Genomic DNA, 21,914 nt, shown 5'->3' with positions numbered 1-21,914 from the left:
ACCTTGTGGAAACTGATATTTTTCACATTCTTGTTGGGAGGGGGAAAAACAGACAGCATGGTGACAACAATGAAGTGCTACATCTACACAAAAGTAGTCCACACAGGCTCTTTTCGTTCATTATATAAATATCTTTAATTGTTTTAACCGTAAGAATATAAAACAATTTAATTTTGGGATTCTGCATTTTTTTTCTTCTTTACAAACACATAATATACAGTACATCTTTTTTATTTTCAAACACACACAGCTTTTTCAGCAGGACACACATCCGTATATTAATTTTCTAGCAGGTCATTGCATTACATTAAAACGCGCACACACAGGCCTCCGTGTGCGCGTCCGCGTGTGCATGTGTGTAAGTGTGTGTGTGTCAGAAATGGAGAGAGATATAAGGAAAGGGAGATGGAGAGAGAGAGAGACGCATTCCGCTCGTAACCCGAGATGGAGAGAGAGAGAGAATGAAAAAATCGATAGCTCCTTATTCTAAGCATGTCTCAAGATGATTCAGGGTATTTTTATTCAGGTAGAGAAAAGAGGAGAAAAGATACCTTCCCCTCTCTCTCTCTCTCTCTCTCTCTCTCTCTCTCTTACCAGTGACAGCAACATGAATCTGAATGCGACCTGTGTTGGCGTTAACGTGGGAAAATAAAGCCATGAGACAAACCCTGATTCGTTTCGATCAGTAAAGGGTATAAGATATAGAAATCACTTCAATTTGAAGTACAACGCTCTGAACAACATCCACTGACATTTATTTCCACCAGCATCCCTCACAAAAAAATACCAATTATTCCTATAACGTACTTACTTATATTTGGTTTTTACTTATCGCTGTTTATTAGATGTAGTGTTCTGATAGGATGACTATAGGTATTTCGTCTAAGGGTAAACTGATAATCTTGTCTCCTTTATATTCGTCAAAGCTTGAGCACAACACGTCTCTGAAGGGTGTTAAAGTTGGACTTCATCCCTGAAAAAAATTAAGAAAACTTAAAATAAAAGAAACTCTTGCACAGGAGCGGGTTTATGTTTTCTTGTTTTTTTGCATAAAGCATCATTCTCTTCAAATCTGAACAGATTTTACAGCTCGCTTTCCCTTTCTCTCTCTCTCTCTCTGGGAAATTGTTGCTGTTTATGGGGTAAATTAACAAAGGTAGTCTGATTGTGTCGTGGTCTCCTTTCTCCAGCTCTGCTCATGAAGGAGGGAGGGAGGGAGGGAGGGGGTGGGGGAGGGGGCAGACAGTCCCTTTAGGCACATTTTCACCCAGTCTCTCATTCTCGCTTTCCTTCTAGTTGTCTTTTTTTTCAACAGTATACACCCTTTGAAAACAACCACATACGAGGTAGCCAAATGTTTTTAGGCGTGATGGCTGTAGCGGAGATTAGTCGTAAATGTCTCAAATCCAGACTCACTGGTAAATTATAAAAATAAAATAAAAGTCTCATACTCAAGTTTTAAAATCGCACTTTCTTTAAATGAAAAGGTGAAGGCAAGTTTGGATGGATGCAAGTTTCACTTTCACCAATGAATCTGGAAGCAAGTGTCAGTAAATGAAGCAGATTCAAATGACACTTGATTTTTTTTTTATATATGAATGTGTGAAACAAGCTCATTTACATTGAAGTTATTCCAGTCCAATGTCAGAATTTATGATATTAAAACTCAGAGATCAAAACAATTGTTAACAGGGATTTTCATGAGCTCATAACAAAAGTACGTTTTAATTGCTTCCTACCGGGCAGAATATTAAGTCATATCAAACGCTAATTGAAATCCTGCGAGGCCAACAGAAAGAAATATTAAACAGAAAATTCTGGTCACATGAGAGAAGCACACCTTACACAACCACACAGGGAAAGGGGAGTTTTTCTCTCTTTTTAATTAAGAAATTTCCCCGCCCATCTATCACCCCCTCCTCCTGCTCCTCATGCCCCCCTCTGTCCCCATCCAAAAACAAAAAGAACAAAAAACAACTAAACATTTCCAATCACCTCACTTTCTCACTCTCTGTCATCTGCCAGAGTCCCAGGTTCAACACTTTAAGGCAGGGGAGCTGTGTGATCCTCTCCAGTCCCCTCTTGGTGATCTTGGTACATCCATACAGGTCGATGCCCGCCAGCTGGGTCAGGTGGTCCGCTATGAGCTCCAGCCCTTTGTCCGTGATGCGCACACACTGTCCAATGTTCAGGGTCCTAAGCTCGTGCATCTGCCTTACCATCCGGTTTATCCCATCGTCAGAGATGTGACATGAGCACAGGGACAGGGACTTGAGCTGGTACAGCCCCTGGGCAATGTATGCCAGGGTCTGGTCCCCTATCTTATCGCAGAAGGAAACGTCAAGCCCGGAGAGCCTTAGGGTGCCCATGGCGAGGTGCATGGTCCCTGTGTCACTGATGTTGTCACAGGAGCGTAGGTTGAGGCTCCAAAGGGAGGCCATGTGGGAGAGGTGGATCATCCCTGCGTCTGAGATCCCGCCACAAAAGCTCAGGTTCAGTACCCGGAGCTTAGTCAGCCCCTTGGAAATGTGTTTGAGTGACAAGTCCGTCAGTTTCTGACAGTCCTGGAGAGTCAAGTACTCCAGGTTCAAGCAGCCCTCTGCTGCGCTGCGGGTCATGCCTGCCAAATGTCCAATCCCCACATCCGAGACATGCCTGCAGGACCTCAGATTGAGGCTCTTGAGCCTGTGGAGGCCCCAGGCTATCAACAGAAGCCCAGTGTTGGTGATGTTGCTGCAGCCACCAAGCTCCAGCACCTCCAGGTTCTTCAGATACTGAGCAATCCTGCCTAGACTGGAGTCTGTGATCTGCTTGCACAGACTGAGGTTCAAAACTCTCAGTGATGGGATCTCCTGCACAAATGCATGACCCAGCCCGTTATCCGTGAGGTTGTAGCAGCCGGACAGATTGAGGGACTCGATGTTAGGCATTCCCTGGATCACATAGCTCAAGCTGCGGCGCAGAGACAGGATCTGGACCCTCCGGATGCCCCTGGCCTGGAGGCTGGGGAACAGGGAAGGATTGGCCCGGCGGAGATGCAGCTTGGCCTCCACCCCCCTCCACACTGACTTGTGGTAGGATGCGTCCCTCCAAGCGATACACACTTGGGCTACCCTGCCTTTGTCCCTCACGTCCAGATAGCTGAAAATCATGGCCAAAATTTCCGGGAAGAGGCACGAAATGTGCGTCTCCATTGTTTTTCAAACCCCAGGCATATAAGAATTAATACTCCACACCTCCAAGGCTGAAAAAAAAGAACCCACTCAAACTGACCCTTCTCATGCAATTATGCAAAAGTATCAACAGTCCCAGTTATCCACTGAAGTAAAAAAGAAATAGGAGTTTGTTTCTCTCTCTTTCTCTCACATTGAACTATGCAAAATCGATCCAACTCTCTCCAACCCCACGTGATCCGGTCTGGTTGCGCAGTAGGATTCAAATGCATTTAGAAAAAGAAAAAGAAAAAAAGAAAAAAGCGTTTATTCCTGCCTCAACCCCTCTCTCCGCCAAAAAGAGGAGGAGAGGGGGGCGAAAGGAAGAAGGAGGAGAAGAGGAGGAAAAAGCGTCAATCGTTCCCCCTCTCTCTCCCTCTCTCAGACGACGCTTCCTTGTATTAAACCTACAAAAAGCCGTCCTCTCTCGGCCGAGCGGGGATCCAGACGGTCGTACATTTCAGAATAATAAAGTGAAAAATAAAAGCAACACTCTTAACGCCACGTATTTAAAAACATTTCCATGATAGAAAAGCAGGAAAGATAGAGCTAGGTTGGCTTTGTAGGCAGAGTGAGAGAGAGAGAGAGGGGCGTCCTGAGCTCAAAGCCTTTGTCTGCTCTTTTCAAACCGACTTGGCAGGGACCCCAGCACTTTAGCTGTACGGGAGGGGTGGAGGCAAGTACATGTATTAATCTTATGTGTTAAAAAACGGAGCCTATAAAAAACAGCGTTACTAAGCAAGATACAATAGCATGCCAACACACGAAAATATGTATGTTAATATTTAAATAAACGGTGTAGCGCGAAATTAATTCGTACTTTTATCAAATCACCCTACCCCCTCCGTGTGAGGCAGTTGGTTTGTCCCGCCTCAGCTGGAACGGTGCGAACAGTTTCCCTTGGAAACCAACTTCTTACAATTCAGTTCACTTTGGGCTTTAACCCTTTGAGCGGACCACACAGGAAACACAGGAAAGCCAACTGGAGAAGCCGTTTTCAGGCCGCTTACATGGCATTAACATTTTGTATTTTTTATTGCGATTTTGTTGTTGTGAATACAAGTAGAACGACCACAGAGCAGAATACAGTGCTCTTTTTGTCTCTTGTAAACACCTCCTCTCTCCACTCTCCTCTTGCGCCTACTTTATTGCAAAACTGAAAAATACATTTCCAGAAACCATCAACATTTCACCATAGAGAGGATTAACTGAAAACTTGAAAAGGAGAAATGAAACCAAACTCATATTCTTGATAATGTTGAAAACAATGGGAAAGTATCATAATTTCAACTTTCTTGGCGTGGTATTTTAGCATGCCTCAATATAGACGTTACATCTGTGTTATGCTAGAACCTACATATATGTGTGTGTGTGTGTGTGTGTGTTTCACTTTTGTCTCATCTGGCATGGCTAATTTTGCTACTTGAAGACAGAGACTTGAAGACTCATTTTAGTCTCAGCTGAGTCTGAGTGTATCAGTAGCCTATATATCAATTATAGCTAGCTATATATAGCAGATATTTTCGAAATTGCTTATGTAAGAAAGCATTAAAATGATCAAATACAGCAGCGAAGGTAAAGAGAACAGTATATCTTTTTTACTTTCATCCCCTGTAGTGGGCCTCTCTCAACCCCCAAAGTAGACTTTGTGTTTGTGTGTGTGTGTGTGTGAGCACATATATGGTCTTTGCATGTGAACAGTATATTTTTTATATGCTTGGGTCTCTCCCTCTCAGTGTTTGTAGGCTTATGTGTGTATGGTGTGTGTGGGGGGTGAGAGATAATATGACAGGGTAGCCGTTTGTTGAAGCCAGTGGAGTGTGGCAGAGTGGTTGAGAAAGAGTAAAGGAGAGGGAGAGAGGAAGAGCTGATGAGAAACATAGAGAGAGAGAGAGTGATAGGAGGAGAGCGGCAGCAGCGATCAGGTGAGGATAACGGAGAGGGAGAGGAGCTGCAGAAACAGGCGTCTTAACATAGAAAGAGGCAGCCGAGCACAACTGACTGCAACTCTTCTCTCTTCCACTTCTCTCTCTCATTGTTTCTCCTCCTTCTATAGAAACATTTTTGTTTTGCATGCTGTAAGCATCCCTCCTGTTCATACGGATTATCAAAGACCCCTTCCTTACATGTATCCAGTGAAAATAGGGGACAAAATCCACAGTCCTTGTTTTGTACAAAAATATAGCCCAAAGTTTTTCTGAAGCTCTTGTGAGGCATCAGCAGTCTCAGTTAGACACATTTAAGAGAGTATCTTCCAAAGTTACAGTCTTTTTAGTGCAAACTTCCTATACCTCTCTTAAGATTTGTCCCTCCCCATCCTCTACCTCATATCACCAGACCTCATCCCCACTTCTGTCTCTGTCTTTTTTTATACCCTCTTTCTAATCCTCTCCTAGGTATTTCCCTGCTTTTCTCTACTTTCTCTCTGCATGTCTGTCTTTCTCTTTTTATCTTACCAGTGGGTCACAGTAGTCTTCTCTGTCCTCTCAAATACACATTATCAGCATTACAAGGTCCAAGGCAAACAATGAAGATGTACATTTTCATAAGAAATATATATTATTTATAATAATCAGAAGAAAACAAAGAGAGATAGATAGATTTACAGTATACATTATCCATATACATATCTATATAGAAAACAAGTATTCTTAAGTAAGACGTATTCGTATGTCAGACGTTGTCCCGCAGGTTTTTCTTTCAGTCGTGGCCTGTGTGTCATTAAAATATCTCTCTCTAGCTGGAGGGGACTCGGTCATGATAACAACTCTAAACCTTTCCATCATCACATGACTAATGCATAAATTGTTGAATTTGAGTGAAAGTGTAGATGCAAAACGAATATATTTTTGTTTTAGTCAATTAGTAACTAATGGAACAATGTGTGGTTCATGCCTTTATCATGGTCTAGGCCTTTATTTTGGCTCTAATCAGCACCTGCCACTCTGCAATTCATTTAGCATCTGTGATATCTTATAACATTACAAATATGTAATAAAAATATGTAATTTTTATTGAAGGTGATTAGTGGAGGTCTCACAAGCTCTTATAAATCTCTTACAAGCTATTTTTATCTAATTGGAATTTATTAAGGCCTATTTTTAAACTCTTGATATAAAATGGTTTCTATTTCAGTTCATCATAAAAGCAACCCCCCACATGGGTCAGATTAGAAACAGCAATAGTTGTGAAATAGCACACAAATCTTTGCTGCAAACATTGATTTAAATATTCTCAAAAAACACTGCCTAAACGCTGGATTCATAAATGCAAATCATCTAAAATCGACCAAAATTGTCTGGTAACTATTTTTGCCGTCCCACTCTGCTTTCAACTTATATCCTGTAACTTCATCAAGGGCAAAAACAAAGCAGCTAACTGCACTGTCCCCTGTGGCTGCCAGCACCTACGTCCTTGGTACTCGGGCGCAGAGTGTGTCATGCATTTTCAAAATAGAGACCCTGACATGAATACCAAGCTTTATAATGATACTGCAAACACCTTGAGTTCTAAACAGAGTTGGAGATTAACAGCTGGTTAGTTTGCTGAACAAACCTCTTGGGACAGGGGTGCACACAAAAGCTAGCTTGTTCATGAACTATAAAGTGATTTGCCTCCCCTAAATGTTCTGATAAACCAAACTGTACCCTGATTTTTTGGCCCTTTCAGCACTTCCCTTCACAGGCTTAATATGTGTTGGATTAAAACAAAACCCAGCCACTGTGGCTTTAAAACTGCCAGCCAGACTGTGTTGTGTACAAGGTTATTAGCAAACTTTTTAATGCCAAACTTGTGTGTCCTTAGTCTTTGTCAGCTGACTCTACCATTTGTTATTTTCTATCTGTGCAGCAAGAAAATAACAGAAAAGAAATGAAAAGAAAGAGCGGCAAGGTGAAACCATAGAGAAAGAAATCATAGAGATAAGAGAAAATAAATGAACAGAAAAGAGATGGGAGGATGTAAAAACAGAGAGAGGCGGGTCTATATGCCACAGGCTTTCTCTTCAGCAGCAGTAGCTGAGTCTCTCTGCATGACCTGCCTGTGTGTGTGTGTGTCTGTGTGTGTGTTTGTGTGCTTGCGCAGCATGCATTTTTTTTCTGTTTTTCGGTCTCCCTCTGTCTGCTTCATATCACAGCTGTGTGAATGTGTGTGTGTGTGTGTGTGTGTGTGTGTGTGTGTGTGCACGCACTGCTGTGGTGTGTCATACCTCTCTTAGAAAACCCGCTGGGCCCTAGCTAGCACTCACACTGAGCGAGAGAGGAGAAAGAGAGGGATGGATGGATGGATGAGGGAAGGGAGAGGAAAAGCAAGAGGGGTAAAATACGCAATGGGTCAGAGTAAAGGGAGGAGGAGTATTTTTAGAGAACGCCTTGGTTGAGATGGAGAGAAAGAAACAGAGAGAAGAGCCACATGCTGTTTTCTGAATATTAAAATGGAGGTTCGAAAAATGGGCTATAAGGGATAAAAGAAGAAGAGAAATGGAGAGAGAGCACAATGTCAGGAGTGCAATTTGGCATGCAAGTGTGTGTGTGTATGTGTGTGTGTCCCGAACCTCTCCTAAGATTATAGTCAACATGTGACCCACCGTGTGCTGACCTGTGTGTCTCTTTTTGTGCGAGTGTGTGTGACTTTATGCGTCTTTATTTGATGATTCAGGGGAGGGCTCTAACGGGATAATTGCTCGCATTTACAACATGCTTCATCTGCACCCGCAGCGATTGCTGGTTGCCAAGGATACGTTGGGCGTGTGTCAACACGTACCCTCTGAAAGCCGACACCTCCCTGAATGGATATTACCATGACTCTGTAGATTCGGTCTTTCTCACACACACACACACACACACACACACACACACACACACACACACACACAGTGTCCATGCACACACCAACATGTGAAAGAGAATGCAGACAGTAACTATGCCCTGAGATGCACAAAGCCTTTGTTTGTGTGTGTGTGTGTGTGTGTGTGTGTGTGTGCACGCACATGCCCTCTCACTGTACACTGTAAGTGATGAATCTTTTATGTTCCTTCAGGTGTTTCGTTGCTTCACCTGTACAACACTGAAACACGGCCTGTGTGCGTGTACAAGCTCCTCTGTCTCCACCCTCTTTCCCTGCTTTCTCATTGTTTTTTAACCTTGTCTTGGCTCCCAAACCTCTGTCTTAAGGTCAGGCTAGGCTCATTTGTAACTAGTCATAAATCACAAGCATTTACACAGTTCTGACGGAGTATACTGGCCCCTTTAGGACCTGGTCACACCGGAATTTTAACAACAACATCTCAAAGTAAAGTAGTAAATTCACTTTAATGGAATCAGCCTGGATTCGATCAAATTTAACAAAAAAAAATCTGTGGTGCAGCTTTTGAGTTCAGCCTTGGTGAACTATGACGTGTGAATTTATGCTGTTGGCAAATTGCAAACAGTTGTGACAGTGCTGACCTTTGGAAGGGAACAGAGAGGAAGCTTTCATATGACCTGTGTCACACTGTCAAATCTTACACAACCCTGCCCTGCTGAAGTATAAACTGCTCAGCAAGAGACCCCTGGTTTGCAAAGACTTAAGAGACAGGAGTCTCTTGAAAAATCTGTTAGCTTATTGTCTGGTTGGTGACAAAGCTACACATTCGCTCACCAGCTACAGTAGTTCAGCAACTAGCCCTGCAAGCACTCACTACGTCACCAAGCATCCAATATAGCGTCCAAGGTAGGGACACATGTTTATTGGGCCTATTATACACGTGATTTTAGCGACATGACTGACCGGCAAATCCATTTCAGTCTTCAGCCAACTGGTGGTATTAGTCGGCAGATAAAATCCATGATGTGATCCAGTCACTGTTTGTTGTTTCCATTATCATTATCATTATTATTAAAAATGAATAAATAAATGGCTGCGTGTTTATCCAGCGGATTGCGCTGTGGCCTCACAGTAAGAAGGTCACGGGTTCAAACCCCAGTTTCCCCGGCCTTTCTGTATGGTGTTTGCATGTTCTCCCCGTGTCTGTGTCCGAGTGCTCCGGTTTCCCCCACCATCAAAACATGTTAGGTTCTCCTGTCAGTGTTATTGACCAGACACTGGTAAAGATCTGGAGTTGGTCCCTGGGTGCTGCACCGCGGCTGCCCACTGCTCCCTTGAGGGATGTGTTAAATGCAGAGGATGAATTTCGCAACATGTATGTGTATGTGACAATACAGTATGACATTATTGTTATTATTAAGATTATTTCAAACGTGTAATTTTTAGGACTGGAAATGGGACCTTCAGCATCATGTACCAGGAGAAATAATAAAAATAGACCTGACGAGCAGAGTTACAGTCCCTGCACATGTCTCTCCATCCACCTCCTCATACAAATCTTTCTATGCAAATTGCATCATAAATGGGCAAACAAGGTGTTTTTTGATACATGTCCATTTTTGGTTCCGTACGCAGCTTTTGCCTCTGTCTCACTCTCTTCCACAACCACCACCCCCTCCTCCTTTTCTTCATCCCCATATGGCTTCTGACATTTTCACCAACTAGAGGACGTTGAGGGGTCGGTCAGGATGACAATAAATAGGATGACATTGACAATGAATGATGTATTAGGTGGCGTTAAAAAAAAAGAAAGAGAAAAGAAGGTTAGAGGCACAAGAGAAAAAAAGATAAGTGGCTGAAAAGAAGAATATAGATGATGGAGGTAAAAATGAGAAGGAGGAGAGCAGATGTTTACGGAGGGAGACAACAGGATGTGACTGCATGGCTCCTTTTCTCTCACTTTCTTGCATCACTTTTTCTGTTATCCCTCTCCAGCTATCTCCACCTCTATTTCTGTGTCTTTCTCTTTCTTCCTTTCCGTTCACTTTCTCTTCTCTCTCTCTGACAGCTCGTCTGTGCTCCTGTCTCGCCAAAACACCTCACATGCTGTGTGTGCGTGTGTGTGTGTGTGTGTTTGTGTGTGTTATGCACTGCTCCAGTTTTTTTGCACCACACAGGCTGCCCAGATATACGTGTGGATGTGTCCTCAACAATGCTTTTCTTTTCTGCCAGCTCTGCAGTCTGACATAGGAGATTTTTCAGCCGCGTGCTCTCTCTCCCCCAGTAGTCAGCATTTTGGCATTTCCTCAATGCGCTCTGTCATCTGGCATGAATAGGCTGCATATTGTTGTGCGTGTAGGTTTGTGTGTGTGTGAAAATGTGTGTTTATCTGGCTGCTTTTTACCCCTGCTTGTCTGTGTGTTGTGTGGGGAACCATGAAAGTAGAAAACAGCTCATTTTCAGTCTTGGAAATTGCACTAGGCAGGTTTTTGATGTGGACATACACGTGCTATTACCAGAGTTGCCGGAAAGATCCCTTAAATCAAGTTCACGGCAAGTGTGAGACCAAGCACAGTCAAGTCTGAAACATAATGAATATAATACATAATACAGATTTGACCAGCATCTGTTTGAAGTTATTTGGGTGTTACTGTGTAAACATCATATAGCTTAAATAAAGATACAGTATATAAACAGTATGTACTATTTTCAGACATATAATAATTTGATTTGTCCAACCTTAAAGCTACTTAAGAATGAAATGCATTTTAAGGGAATACTTTGTCCTTAATTAGCTACAGTGTAGACTGGAACTTAATTCTCCAACTCCTTCTCATCTATATGCTGTAGTTATGATTTATCCTGGGAGACACATTAGCTTTTTTCAATAGCCTTTCCCCATCTCAACTCTAGCCCATAGATAATGTGCACTGTTTCAAAAGGCTTTTTTCAAAAGACTCTCATATACTGAATTAAGTGTGCTAAGCATCATTACCAAAAAACGGATCCACATAAAATTTTGTTCGGCACTACAAATCATCCTGAAAAAAGGAGAAATTTGGGAAGATGGGACAAGTGGTGGGCGGCACGGTGGTGCAGTGGTTAGCACCGTCGCCTCACAGCAAGAAGGTCGTGGGTTCAAACCCTGGTTGCCCCGCCTTTCTGTGTGGAGTTTGCATGTTCTCCCTGTGTCAGTGTGGGTTCTCTCTCTAAGTGGTTGATGATGGATGGATGGGACATATATACTATATATTCTGTAGTGAAATTTAACACACAAGTAATGGAAGGAAAGATATCCATGCTTTTACACATTAGTGTGCACCAGTCTGTGTTCCTGTGTGATGAGCAGTAAATCAGGCCAAGACCAGCAGCGCTCCATCCCCTGATGAAAGTTGCTCTGATTCACATCATAGAGTGTGTGTTTCATACATGTCCCTCTCTTGTAAGTATATACGTGCAGATTCTTACTTCTCTATCTCTACTATCTCTTTGCTAGTTGAGTATGAGTGCAGTTTTACAATGTGTGTGGGTGTTTGTTATTACAAAAAAGTTTTATATACCCAGAGGGCTGAGAAATTTATTTTGACATTAATTTGCTTACTGGAGGCATGTGTGTATGAGAGCGTGTGTGTGTGTGTGTGTGTGTGTGTGTGTGTGTGTTGGTATGTGTGTGTCATTCAGCTTTTGAGTGTTTGTGAGTATGCTGTCTGTATGCTTGCAAATGTGTTTACACATGCATATTTAAATAATATACATATTTGAGTGTGTGTGTGTGTGTGTGTGGGTGTGTGTGTGTACGCGCATGTGTGTCTCAAAGGAAGGGATCAGGGGACCAGTGTAGTTTGATCTATCCCATCCTCAGTGGCTTCTCCCTGGGCTTCCTGATCAGGGTTTCAGTTCAGTGTCAAACGAGGCCAGCCAGAGCTCTATTGGTTGCTTCATTTCCACTGAGGTGCCAAACATGGCTAGTCAGGGCCAACTTAGTAGTTTAAATTTGCACTATATTCTTCAACCAGATGAGATTTATCCATATATATCCATATACATCCACATATATAATACATATACACACACACACTTGGGGGTAAAATAAGTTTGTTAAGTAAGTCAGTACATGGACTTGCCTTTTATACTATCACATGACTTCCTCCTGTAGCGTCAGACGGCGACTATATGTCGCGGCCTAACAATAAACGTAAATATGGGTCATAATAAACTGCTTGAACATTTCTCTTGTGAGGACAAGCTGGTTTTAACGTGTCACATAAACATTTTAATGTTTTAATTTCCACAAAAAGTAGAACAGAAATTAACCATACGGAAACTGAGCAGAAGGTTGTTGTTTTCCTGCTCACTCCACACACTACTGATGATGTATTTAAAGCAACTGACTCAAAGGAATCTTGGGAAATGACGAAAAAGGGTTTAATGTGGATCTTGTAAAAAAAAAAACACGTGGCCACTGCTGAGCAAAATGTCTATGAAACAAGTTAACAGTGAACGCTAACTAGCATTTGCTTAACTGGTAACTGTTGAAGGAAAGTTTGCTCATATTCACTGCTGCTGCTGAGAAAACTTTTACATCCACCATGTAATTAAATGTGTTATTTAATTTAGTTTTGTATTTGCATTGGATTTGAAGTGTTCTGTATTGCAGTGAAATTGCATTAACCTCACTGTTAGATAGTTTTAGTTTGCAACATTAGCCTAGCTTTGTTAGTTTTGTTTCTAGCAAACAGCATACTTCATTTTGCAATTCATCATTAAAATATCCTAAACTGGACACATCATCTCCATTACACAGCAACAACATATCTTTATTTTACATCCGATGCCTTTATCAGAATCAAATTAACCGGCCAAGTATGTTGACATACACAAGGAATTTCAGTTCAGAGAGTGTAGCTCTCAATATACTTGTGTACAGTGCAGAGAATGTGGACACATAAAACCTAACATAAGAAAGCATAAAGATATAGCCACTATATACAGACAAGATAAATATTAAATGCCTTTATTTATCAAGTGACATACCAAGACATACTGTACTGTGGACTATATGACTAAACAGACATATTATATGTGACCATATATATAAATAGGGAGAGTAATAATAGAGTATGTGTGTTCACATCATCACAGTTAAGAGACAAAGAAGCGTGGGAACAGCTGGGTGCACTGTTGGAGAGAGAGAAAGAGAGGGATGGATAGAAACATAAATGGCTGATGAATCTGACATTCGGACTGACAGAGAAGCATGGAAGAAATTGAGAGAGGAAGGAGGATAAGCGCTTGGTAGTACAGAGACAGAACAAAGCAGAGAGATGTAGCGAAACAGATGGCGATACAGAGCAGAGAGAAGTGCGAGAGAGAGAGGGGCTGAGAGAAGGAGGGAGAAAGAGACATAGAAAGACTGGGGAGGAGAAGTATAGAGAAGATATATTTAGAGAGAGAGAGTTTTAGCCTCCCAGCTAGAGGCATGACTCATCTTCTGCCAGCTGACAGAAGGATGGATGGAGGGAAGAAGGGAGGAGATGGACAGAGTAAGAGGAAAGAGAGATGGAGCGAGTGAAAGAGGAGAGGGGAGACCAGGCGTGACGAAGAAAGGAGACACGAAAAGAGAAAGGGGGACGGGTGAATGTGGGAGGAGATAGGGAGGGAGGAAAGGAGTGATGAAGGGTGAAAAACAAGAAAGAGGATGGGTTTCCACAAGCCATCATACATGCAACCACACATGTAAACTGAAAAAAACAAAGAGACAGATACGAAGCCCAAGGCCTTTCCAATGCATTTCCCCCAGGGGTGTGTGTGTGTTTGTGTGTGTTTGTGTGTGTGTGGACAATATAAGCAGTAAATTTCCCCCGTAGCCAGCTGCATTTGGCAGTGAGTTGCTGCACATGTGTGTGTTTGTGTGTGTACATATGTGTTGGAAAAGGAACAGACGTAAAGAAAGAGAGACGAAGGAAGAAAGCCAGAGCGACAGGCTGAGAGAGAGGCACATCTATAGTAAGCAGAGCAGGTAGTTTCATCCTCCCATGGGTTTTCTGTGGTTGCATTTGTAGTTTTGAGTAGCTCTTTGGTCCTTAAAAATGTGTCCATGTGTCTCCACAAAGTTGTCTTATATTCCCATGCCTGCTCTGCCTTCTTTACATTTTACAAGAAAAGTACTAAGATAAGATAGAGATGATGTGGATTTAAAATGTATTGATTGCTGTCATCCCATAAAAACCACTGTAAGCCCTTTATTAAGTAGTTAAAATGTTTTTTGGGTGTGTTTGCAGTATGGGAACGATTATCGGTTATTCTGTGTGTTTGGAATTAGCTTTTTGGTTGGTGACGGTATCAGTTGCTTGGAGAGGACAAAGACTATTCCTCAAGTGGTGGACTGGTGGTTGAAGCCCCTCTATATACAAACATCTGCCCTGCTGAAGTGGCCCTGAGCAAAACCTTGAATCCCTGCAGACTCCAGGGGCAATGTTCTTAGACTGCAGCTGTGCCTCCTGGTGGAGGCAGTAGGCAGCCATTTTTCTGAAGTCTGAGTACTTTTTGATTCTATTTAGCCAATTGCTTACATAAGTGACCTGTTTTAAGCAGGACTTATTATTCAGTGTTTTTATTGTTGCAGTACTACTACTTTTGCTGTAGTAAAAGATCATAATACTTTTTTAGGATAACTGAATTGTGAATAACTAAGACATTTCTGCCTAGAAGTTGCTGAGGATTGCCTGAATGTAGTTCTGGTGAGGATAGGCCACCTCCTCTGGAGGAGGCTCAGGTTCTGCCTGAAGGATACACATCCTTTAGAAAAAGCAGCCCATGAACTGGGATACAATTTGCATGCTTCCTATAAAAACTGCCATAATCAGAAATTTATAGGGCTAAATGTGCCCCATTTGATTAAGATTCTATTTCTGCCTGAAAATATTAACAACTTTGCAAAAATAAGGATGTTTCCTTTAGTTAGGACAGAAAGAGTGAAATTCCTTTCAGGTATCTAGAGTACTTACTCTCTATATACCTTTTTAGTTGAACTAGAGGGTGATACATTTTTAAGGGACAGTCATTTCTAAAAATTTATATTTAACACTTTGGCCTGAGCAGATTCCAGTGGATCAGCTCAGACTTCATCAGCCGACCGCAGCTGGTTTCCCTGCAGGAGAGAGCTGGCTGGTTCGCTCCCTCTAGTCTGGCACTGTTGGCAATAAAAAGTGAGGCTGCTGTTAATCCAGAGAGGAGCTGCCGACTTTCTGAGGCATTGCTCCCTGTTGCATGGCTATTGCTCATATCCTCTAGGGACAAGTCCTCTCTCGCTCCCTCTATTTCTCTCTCTGTTTCTGTGTATCCATTACTTGGACACTCCCTCTCTCTTGTACCCTCTCTGTTTTCCCTGCCTCTTTCTCTCTTCATCTCACTTGGTCCAAGTTTTGTCTCCATGCCCTCACCCCTCCCTGCTGCAGTTTACCCCCTTTCTTTGTGTACTGTGGCTAAACTGCTCCTCCTTGTGTTTGAATAGGTGCATCACAAGTTACCCATGACACCAACAGCTATCGGAAGGGTGCAGTGTGGCTGCTCCAGTCCAGCATTTCTCAATCTCTGGGTCATGTCCCAGAATAAGCTGTTGGCCTGTTTCTCTTTAGTTCCCAAATGGCGAGATAATCAGCATGTTTTAATTAGCTGAATCCTCAAGAGGAGCAACCTATTTATTTAAATTTGGCTCTCAGATGTCTCAACCAAAATGCAGATCATCTTGAAATGTAAAAACATCATATAAAAGTATGAATAGATATTTGAATATGTTGGAATAAAATACCTTACTCTTTATAATCTTATGAGCCACATACATGAAAATGAAAGCCAGTGGCAAAGTTTGTCAGTACAATACAAGACATTTCTGCAATTCTTATAAACATGTACTATGTATGGCAAAAACTGTGTGGTGGGGTAACACTAGGGGGCACTATAGTGTCAATTACAGAAAGAACATTTGACAACAGGGCTGCTGATAGCTCTGTCATTATCCTGAGTCACTGCTGTGTCCCAGACTTTCATTATGCTGAATGTTTCATCTGCTACAATACAGGTAATTGAGGGAGGTTAAACACGCTTGTACCGCTGTGATACAAGATACAGGAATACAAAAACATCCTGAATGCTGAGCTGAAATGAAAGCCGGGTGTATTTCATTACTGATGTTAAAAGACTATGATATTGATTCTGGTTAAACAATGGTTTTAGGACAGGAGTCTGCTTGGTCATGTGATGCTCAAATGTCCTCATTTTGGAGTCATGTTAAATTTTTGTACTAAATTGGTGTTTAAAGACAGTGGTGTCCTGATTCTTTAGTGAAGTAAAATAACTGAAAATACTCCATTATATTTGAATGACCTTTATTTAAAACCCTGTGTAAGTAACAGTACAGAAGTATAGCTCCAAATGTAATGAATATTATTATATGTGACACTGTTAGATTGTACCTGATGCATGAATACTTAAAGTAGTAGTATTTTACAGAAGCTGCTCGAGATGGAACTAATTTTGTTACTTTATGTTTAATTAGGTAGTTTAGTCCAGTGGTTCCATTCTTGGGGCCCGGGCCTCCTCCAAAGGTTTACAAAATAAAACTGAGGGGTCATGAGATGATTAATGGGATAGTAATTAAACTATCTGAGGTGTTTTGTGGGGAAATGTCTCTTTGGCAGAACTGCTAATATACTCAGACATCCGAAACGTGACAGACATCTCATAGACACCATGTTTTGGCCACAAGCCAAAAGTTCAGATTCAGATCTTATACTGAAGTAAAAAATAGCAATACAACAGTGGGAAAATAATCTTGCATTCAAAATCTTAGTCAAGTAAAAGTACAATGTTTTAACATCAAAATACATTTAAAGTACCAAAAGTAAAATTACTCATTATGCAGAATGGCCCATTTCAGAATCATATAATATTAGGCTATTGGATTATATGATGCATGAATGTGTACTTCACTTTTAATGTTGCATCTGATAAAGGTGGGGTTAATTTGATTTGATTTATATTTTGTAATAATAATCTAAAGCTATTGAATAAATGTTGTGAAGTAAAAAGTCCTCAAAAAGGTATTTGGGTACAGTATTTAAGTAAAAGTACTTAAACAGTACGTCCCACCACTGTCTATTTTATAATCTAAGCAGGCCCTTATGTGTTTTTTGTGTCAAATCTAAAAATGCTACTAATAAGTGGCCAAAAAATTAGCCTACAATATTCCCTTGATAAATGTAGTACAGTAGAAGTATAGCCTAAAAGTATCATAGGTGAAGTACAAGTAGATACCTCAGAAAAGTAGGTTACAGATCATTAGATTATACTTTGGGTGTAAATCCAAACATGTGGATCTTTCAAATGTAATTTTGTAAAGCAGGAGTTGATGTAGGCCTGCTGGGAGTTCATGTTGGGAGAAATTAATATGTGCGTTTCACCAAATGAGGGCGCTGCTGTCACACTAACCTCCACGCAAGGGCTGATATTTGATGTCACTGTTGGTGGGGACAATAGAAACATCTCCCAGCGGGAGTTTTTTTTAGAAAGGTAGACACCGCACCAAACCACAGTGAGGTTTGGAAGGCATATGGCTTAAAACTTCAAAAACGTATTGGACTCACAGTAGAGAACAAGAGCTGTTAACCGTTTGTGTAGGCTTACCAAAGATATTACTAGAGCTTCTGGACATCAGGGGTTATAATTAATTGTTTTGATCAAAATGATTATGGACAGTAGTCGCAGGATATTAGTAGGGATATCCCCAATAAATTCCATGCCCTTGCCTCCACAGCATTTAACAAGGTGCATTAGCTCATCTGGATGAAGAGGGCTACAAGTGGAAAAACAAGAAGACACCACCAAAGATAATTTATTTTATTAAGCCTCAGGGTTACTCACTGAGTGATCGGTTGGACCAGTTGTGTGAGTGAGTGTTGTTACATATTCCAATTAAGCTACCTTTTTGTTTTTCTGTTTCCCAAAATGTAGACTACCACATTGTTTCATTGTTTATTCACTTGCTCAACCTGACTTTGACCCAATGCCCGCCCACAGCAGAATACCAATCAAATGTATATTGAAGGCAGCCAGTTACATCACTTCACAGAGCTCTGTGTGTGTGTGTGTGTGTGTGTGTGTGTGTGTGTGTGTGTGTGTGTGTGTGTGTGTGTGTGTGTGTGTGTGTGGTGGGGAAGTTTAGGGGCCCAGGGAGATGAAAGGTGTGCGGTCCCTGCTTAACATTGCTGTCCTATTATAATGCAGAGACGAGTGACATCCGACTCTCCACCATATGAAACACACAGAAATACCAAGACGGATTTGAATGGATTATTGACGAGAAGATAAAAAAAGGTCATGTAGTTTAAAGTTATAATAAACTAATTTAGAGCTTTGGAGTGGCTTTTGTGTTTGTGGGAAACAGTGGCATCCCATAAATGTGTCAAATGCTTGATCGACATCCTTATTTTATTTTCCATTCGACTCGATTTTTACGCACCCAAAACATGGATCCATGAAAGCCAATTGTTATGTGTTATTCAGAAGTGTATCAGTGTTTATAGGATAGGCCTATTTCAGGGACGATAGGAACAAATTGAGGTTTAAAATATTGCGATTTAAACTAGAGGAATTCATATTTCCTATAGTCTATGTGTAATTTGTCATAATATTCTCTTAATATTCCTCAGTGGAATTTACAGTAATTGCTGTGGTTGTTAGTGAATTTGGTGACCTTCTTAGAGACTTTTTGCTTTCTTATTGGTCTAATAAAGCCTATACTAAAACTTAAACTAATAAACTTGGATTGGAATGTTTAAAAAAAAAACTCGGAGACCCATTTCTCCAGGTCCTGGAGGACCCAGATTAATCTTCCCTGCCTCCACCTTTGGTTGTGGACGCACTCTTTTGAGAAGCACTGAGTCAGATCAAAGAGCTTGTTCCACTGCAGGTTCACCGCCCACCGACCCAGCCGCAGTCATGTCTTTGACCGGGATATGAATTGCGGAGAGCTCGCTTCAACACGCCTTTTCTTTAGGTTACTCCGGGACTTTTCAGGACTCCTGACCGTGTGTGTGTGTGTGTGTGTGTGTGGGAGGGGTGTGCGTTGCCTTTTATTATCGCAGACCAAAGAAGAGGGGATTAGACGATTTTGAAGCACTCACCTTTTATTCAAACAAATTATTCACTTCAGCTAATAAAAGGAATTTGACGCACGTGAACTTTTCTGAGGGTTGATTCAGGTTTTGCGAAACATCCAGCCCCCATCGTTCATTCCTGTAACTCTCTCTTCCCTCTCTGTCTTGCGTAGAAAATATAAATGTCCCAGACTCATTTCTCTAATCGATTGTATCGATTATTTATTATCTTCTGCTTTAAAAACTAAATAATTTAGCCTACATAATCGTACCCACTTTAGCGACTGTATGCATAACCATAAATATAATACACAATTTTAATAATGAAGAAGGCCTTGTTAAGAAACATGTATTATCTATAGTAACCCGGGAGTGGTTGGTTTTGCACTTTCTTTCATATACAAAACCTTTGAATACAACATCACAGGTGCCTCTGAGTCCTGAATGTCGACTGTGTCCAATACCCATTTGGTGTACGCACATGCGCCACATGCGCGTGCAATGTGTGGCCAGGGAAGGAGAGGGCAGGAGAGTTTCAAATGTGAAGTGGGGGTGAGAAGAGGAGGAGTGTGGACTAGAGAGAGAGAGAGAGAGAGAGATGCGGAGAGACCGTGAGGGGACAGGAAGGCAAAGGAACAGTGACGTTGCTGCTCAATCAGCGTTTTAATCTCCTGGTTAATCTTCCCTCAAGACAACAACCGGATCACGCATTTCACATGGCAGCTTTGTTTTATTTGTCTTCTTAGAGACAAGGTGGAGATGGAGAAAACGCCTCGCACTCTGCGCAAAATCCAACTTGATGCCAAACCATTTTACGCATGCCTTTGAATTGGACTTTTGCCTCTGATCTGTTGGAGAAAATGCTGCTGTAACTTCAGATCAACTATCGGCTCTCACCCACAGAGAAACTACCTGGGGATTACAAATACTGCCTATTTTTTAATTACTGTTTTGTTTTTATAATTTTAAAGAGAGGCTGGATGCAAAGGAGAGGGAGAGGGTGGAAGACAAGTGAACTGTAATAAACTAATTTAGAAATAGTGTGGGAAAACCACAGAACGCACGTGAGTTGGACGATTCGCCCGCGCCGCAGGGTTTACGTCCAGATCCAGCGACCCAGCAAGACAGAGAAAGGACGCTTCCTTTATTTTCTACCCATGTCTCAACAGCAGAGCACTTTCCCCAGCTGTGTGGAGGTGACGCGGCGGACCATGGACAACAGGCCTGTCCGGAGAAGGCGAACTGGTGCCGTGCGACATCTGCTGCTGGCTGCCGCCTTCCTCGCCTGCAGCTCCCAACTGGTGGTGGTGGATGCCAACTCATGGTGGTGAGTAACCGAATGATCACTGGTAGTGCATTGATGTTTTGAAAGATATGTTCAGGGGTGTGGTGGCGAATGAAAAGCCGGTGAACTGTGACCTCCATTTAGTAGTACTAAAGGGAGGGCAGCCCTTGACAGATTTTTAGAATACGATTTTAAAGATGTATATGTTAAAGCCTTTCATGTGTATCTGAACGATTGATGCCAGGTTTAAACCATGTTTACAAAAGGTCTCATCTTATCATCCATAGAGTTTTGCTTGTATGCTGTTGATAAGATGACAAATGGAAAAATGTGAAGAGCAGGGGTTAACCTTCAAGGACCCCTAAACAGACACAAATTAGACCACAGACCCCCATTTGATGACATTTTGTCCCAGGTCCCCCATCTGATAGGAGTTTTGCTTGTAGATGTTATATTGTAGAGTGAACAGCCAAAATAATCATACATTATGTCATGGTGAAAATAAATGATTCCCCTTTTTGATGGGGACACCTTGGACCCTCCTCAAGGACTACTTGGGGTCCCCAGACCCCAATTTGAGAACCACTGTTATATAGAGCACTAACAGTGAATGGAACAAATGTGAGGGCTCTATCACAATATTTACCCTGGCTTAGCCCCAAATGGTGCTGCACGGCGGCCTGCTGCTGTGCCTAGGACCTTCAATTAGCCACACTTGTTCTTGACTTACAAAACAACTATGCTACAATGCTATTCAGTTGGCTTTGTGCTTATGTAGCGGAGGGTGTGTGCAGGTTAGTTAGGTGCTTGTGGAGTTTGCCATTAGTCAGTTTATGTAGAAATATGGCATAGTTCATAGTTTGTTGTTTCCCTTTAGCAGCCTCCTTCCAATCCAATCCAAATGCAATCTGACAACGGCCATGTGTCCAAATCACGGCATAATACATTTATGGTATATTTTTGGGGGTGAAAACGGAGTAGGATAGGGAAACGCGAGGAGAGTGGTTGCAGTGATGAACACCAGAAGAGTCTATTTATCTACACTTTATAGACCAGTTGTACTAATAAACTTGTGTCTGAACTTTGTCCTCCGCCGCGCCGACCTCCTCTCAGAGAGCGAGTCATAGATCACAGAAACCCTGTCTGTGCCCCTTCTCTTTGAGCGTAACAGATAGAGTTTATTGGTTTAAATTTAGACTTAATGTGGCCTCTGCCTCTCAGGTCACTAGCTCTGACCCCGATCCAGCGGCCAGAGATGTACATCATTGGAGCTCAGCCTCTCTGCAGCCAGCTGTCTGGTCTCTCCCAGGTAAGTTCCTGTCTGCCTGCTTTAAACTTCTTTTTTAACATTTCAAATGTTGTAGGCTAAACACATCTCTTGATTATTGGGGGGGGGGTTGGCTCAAAAACATAAGCATTGACGAAAACACGTGATCTTCCTACTAATTCCCTCTTGTA

General features: G+C 41.9%; 2 protein-coding genes across 3 annotated transcripts in view; one reads left to right on the top strand and one right to left on the bottom strand.

Annotated features, from left to right (window-relative positions):
* Positions 1–21,914, top strand: part of wnt5b (wingless-type MMTV integration site family, member 5b) — an 88,307-nt gene that overhangs the window by 53,841 nt on the left and 12,552 nt on the right. For both annotated transcript variants that reach the window (XM_038738964.1, XM_038738965.1), the window contains 2 exons: positions 20,341–20,498; positions 21,678–21,765. In XM_038738964.1, the coding sequence (XP_038594892.1) occupies positions 20,341–20,498; positions 21,678–21,765 (246 nt within the window). The remainder of the gene's footprint in view (positions 1–20,340; positions 20,499–21,677; positions 21,766–21,914) is intronic.
* fbxl14b (F-box and leucine-rich repeat protein 14b) lies at positions 111–3,842 on the bottom strand. Its single transcript, XM_038738966.1, has one exon. The coding sequence runs from the start codon at positions 3,192–3,194 to the stop codon at positions 1,992–1,994; it is 1,203 nt and encodes a 400-aa protein (XP_038594894.1). The 5' UTR covers positions 3,195–3,842; the 3' UTR covers positions 111–1,991.

The sequence above is a fragment of the Micropterus salmoides genome, unplaced genomic scaffold (assembly GCF_014851395.1).
Source record: "Micropterus salmoides isolate LMB-PRFRI ecotype aquatic unplaced genomic scaffold, ASM1485139v1 Ms_hic_scaffold_23, whole genome shotgun sequence".
Lineage (NCBI taxonomy): Eukaryota > Metazoa > Chordata > Actinopteri > Centrarchiformes > Centrarchidae > Micropterus > Micropterus salmoides.
Note: the sequence above shows the minus strand (reverse complement) of the source record. Positions and strands in the feature narration are given on the sequence as shown.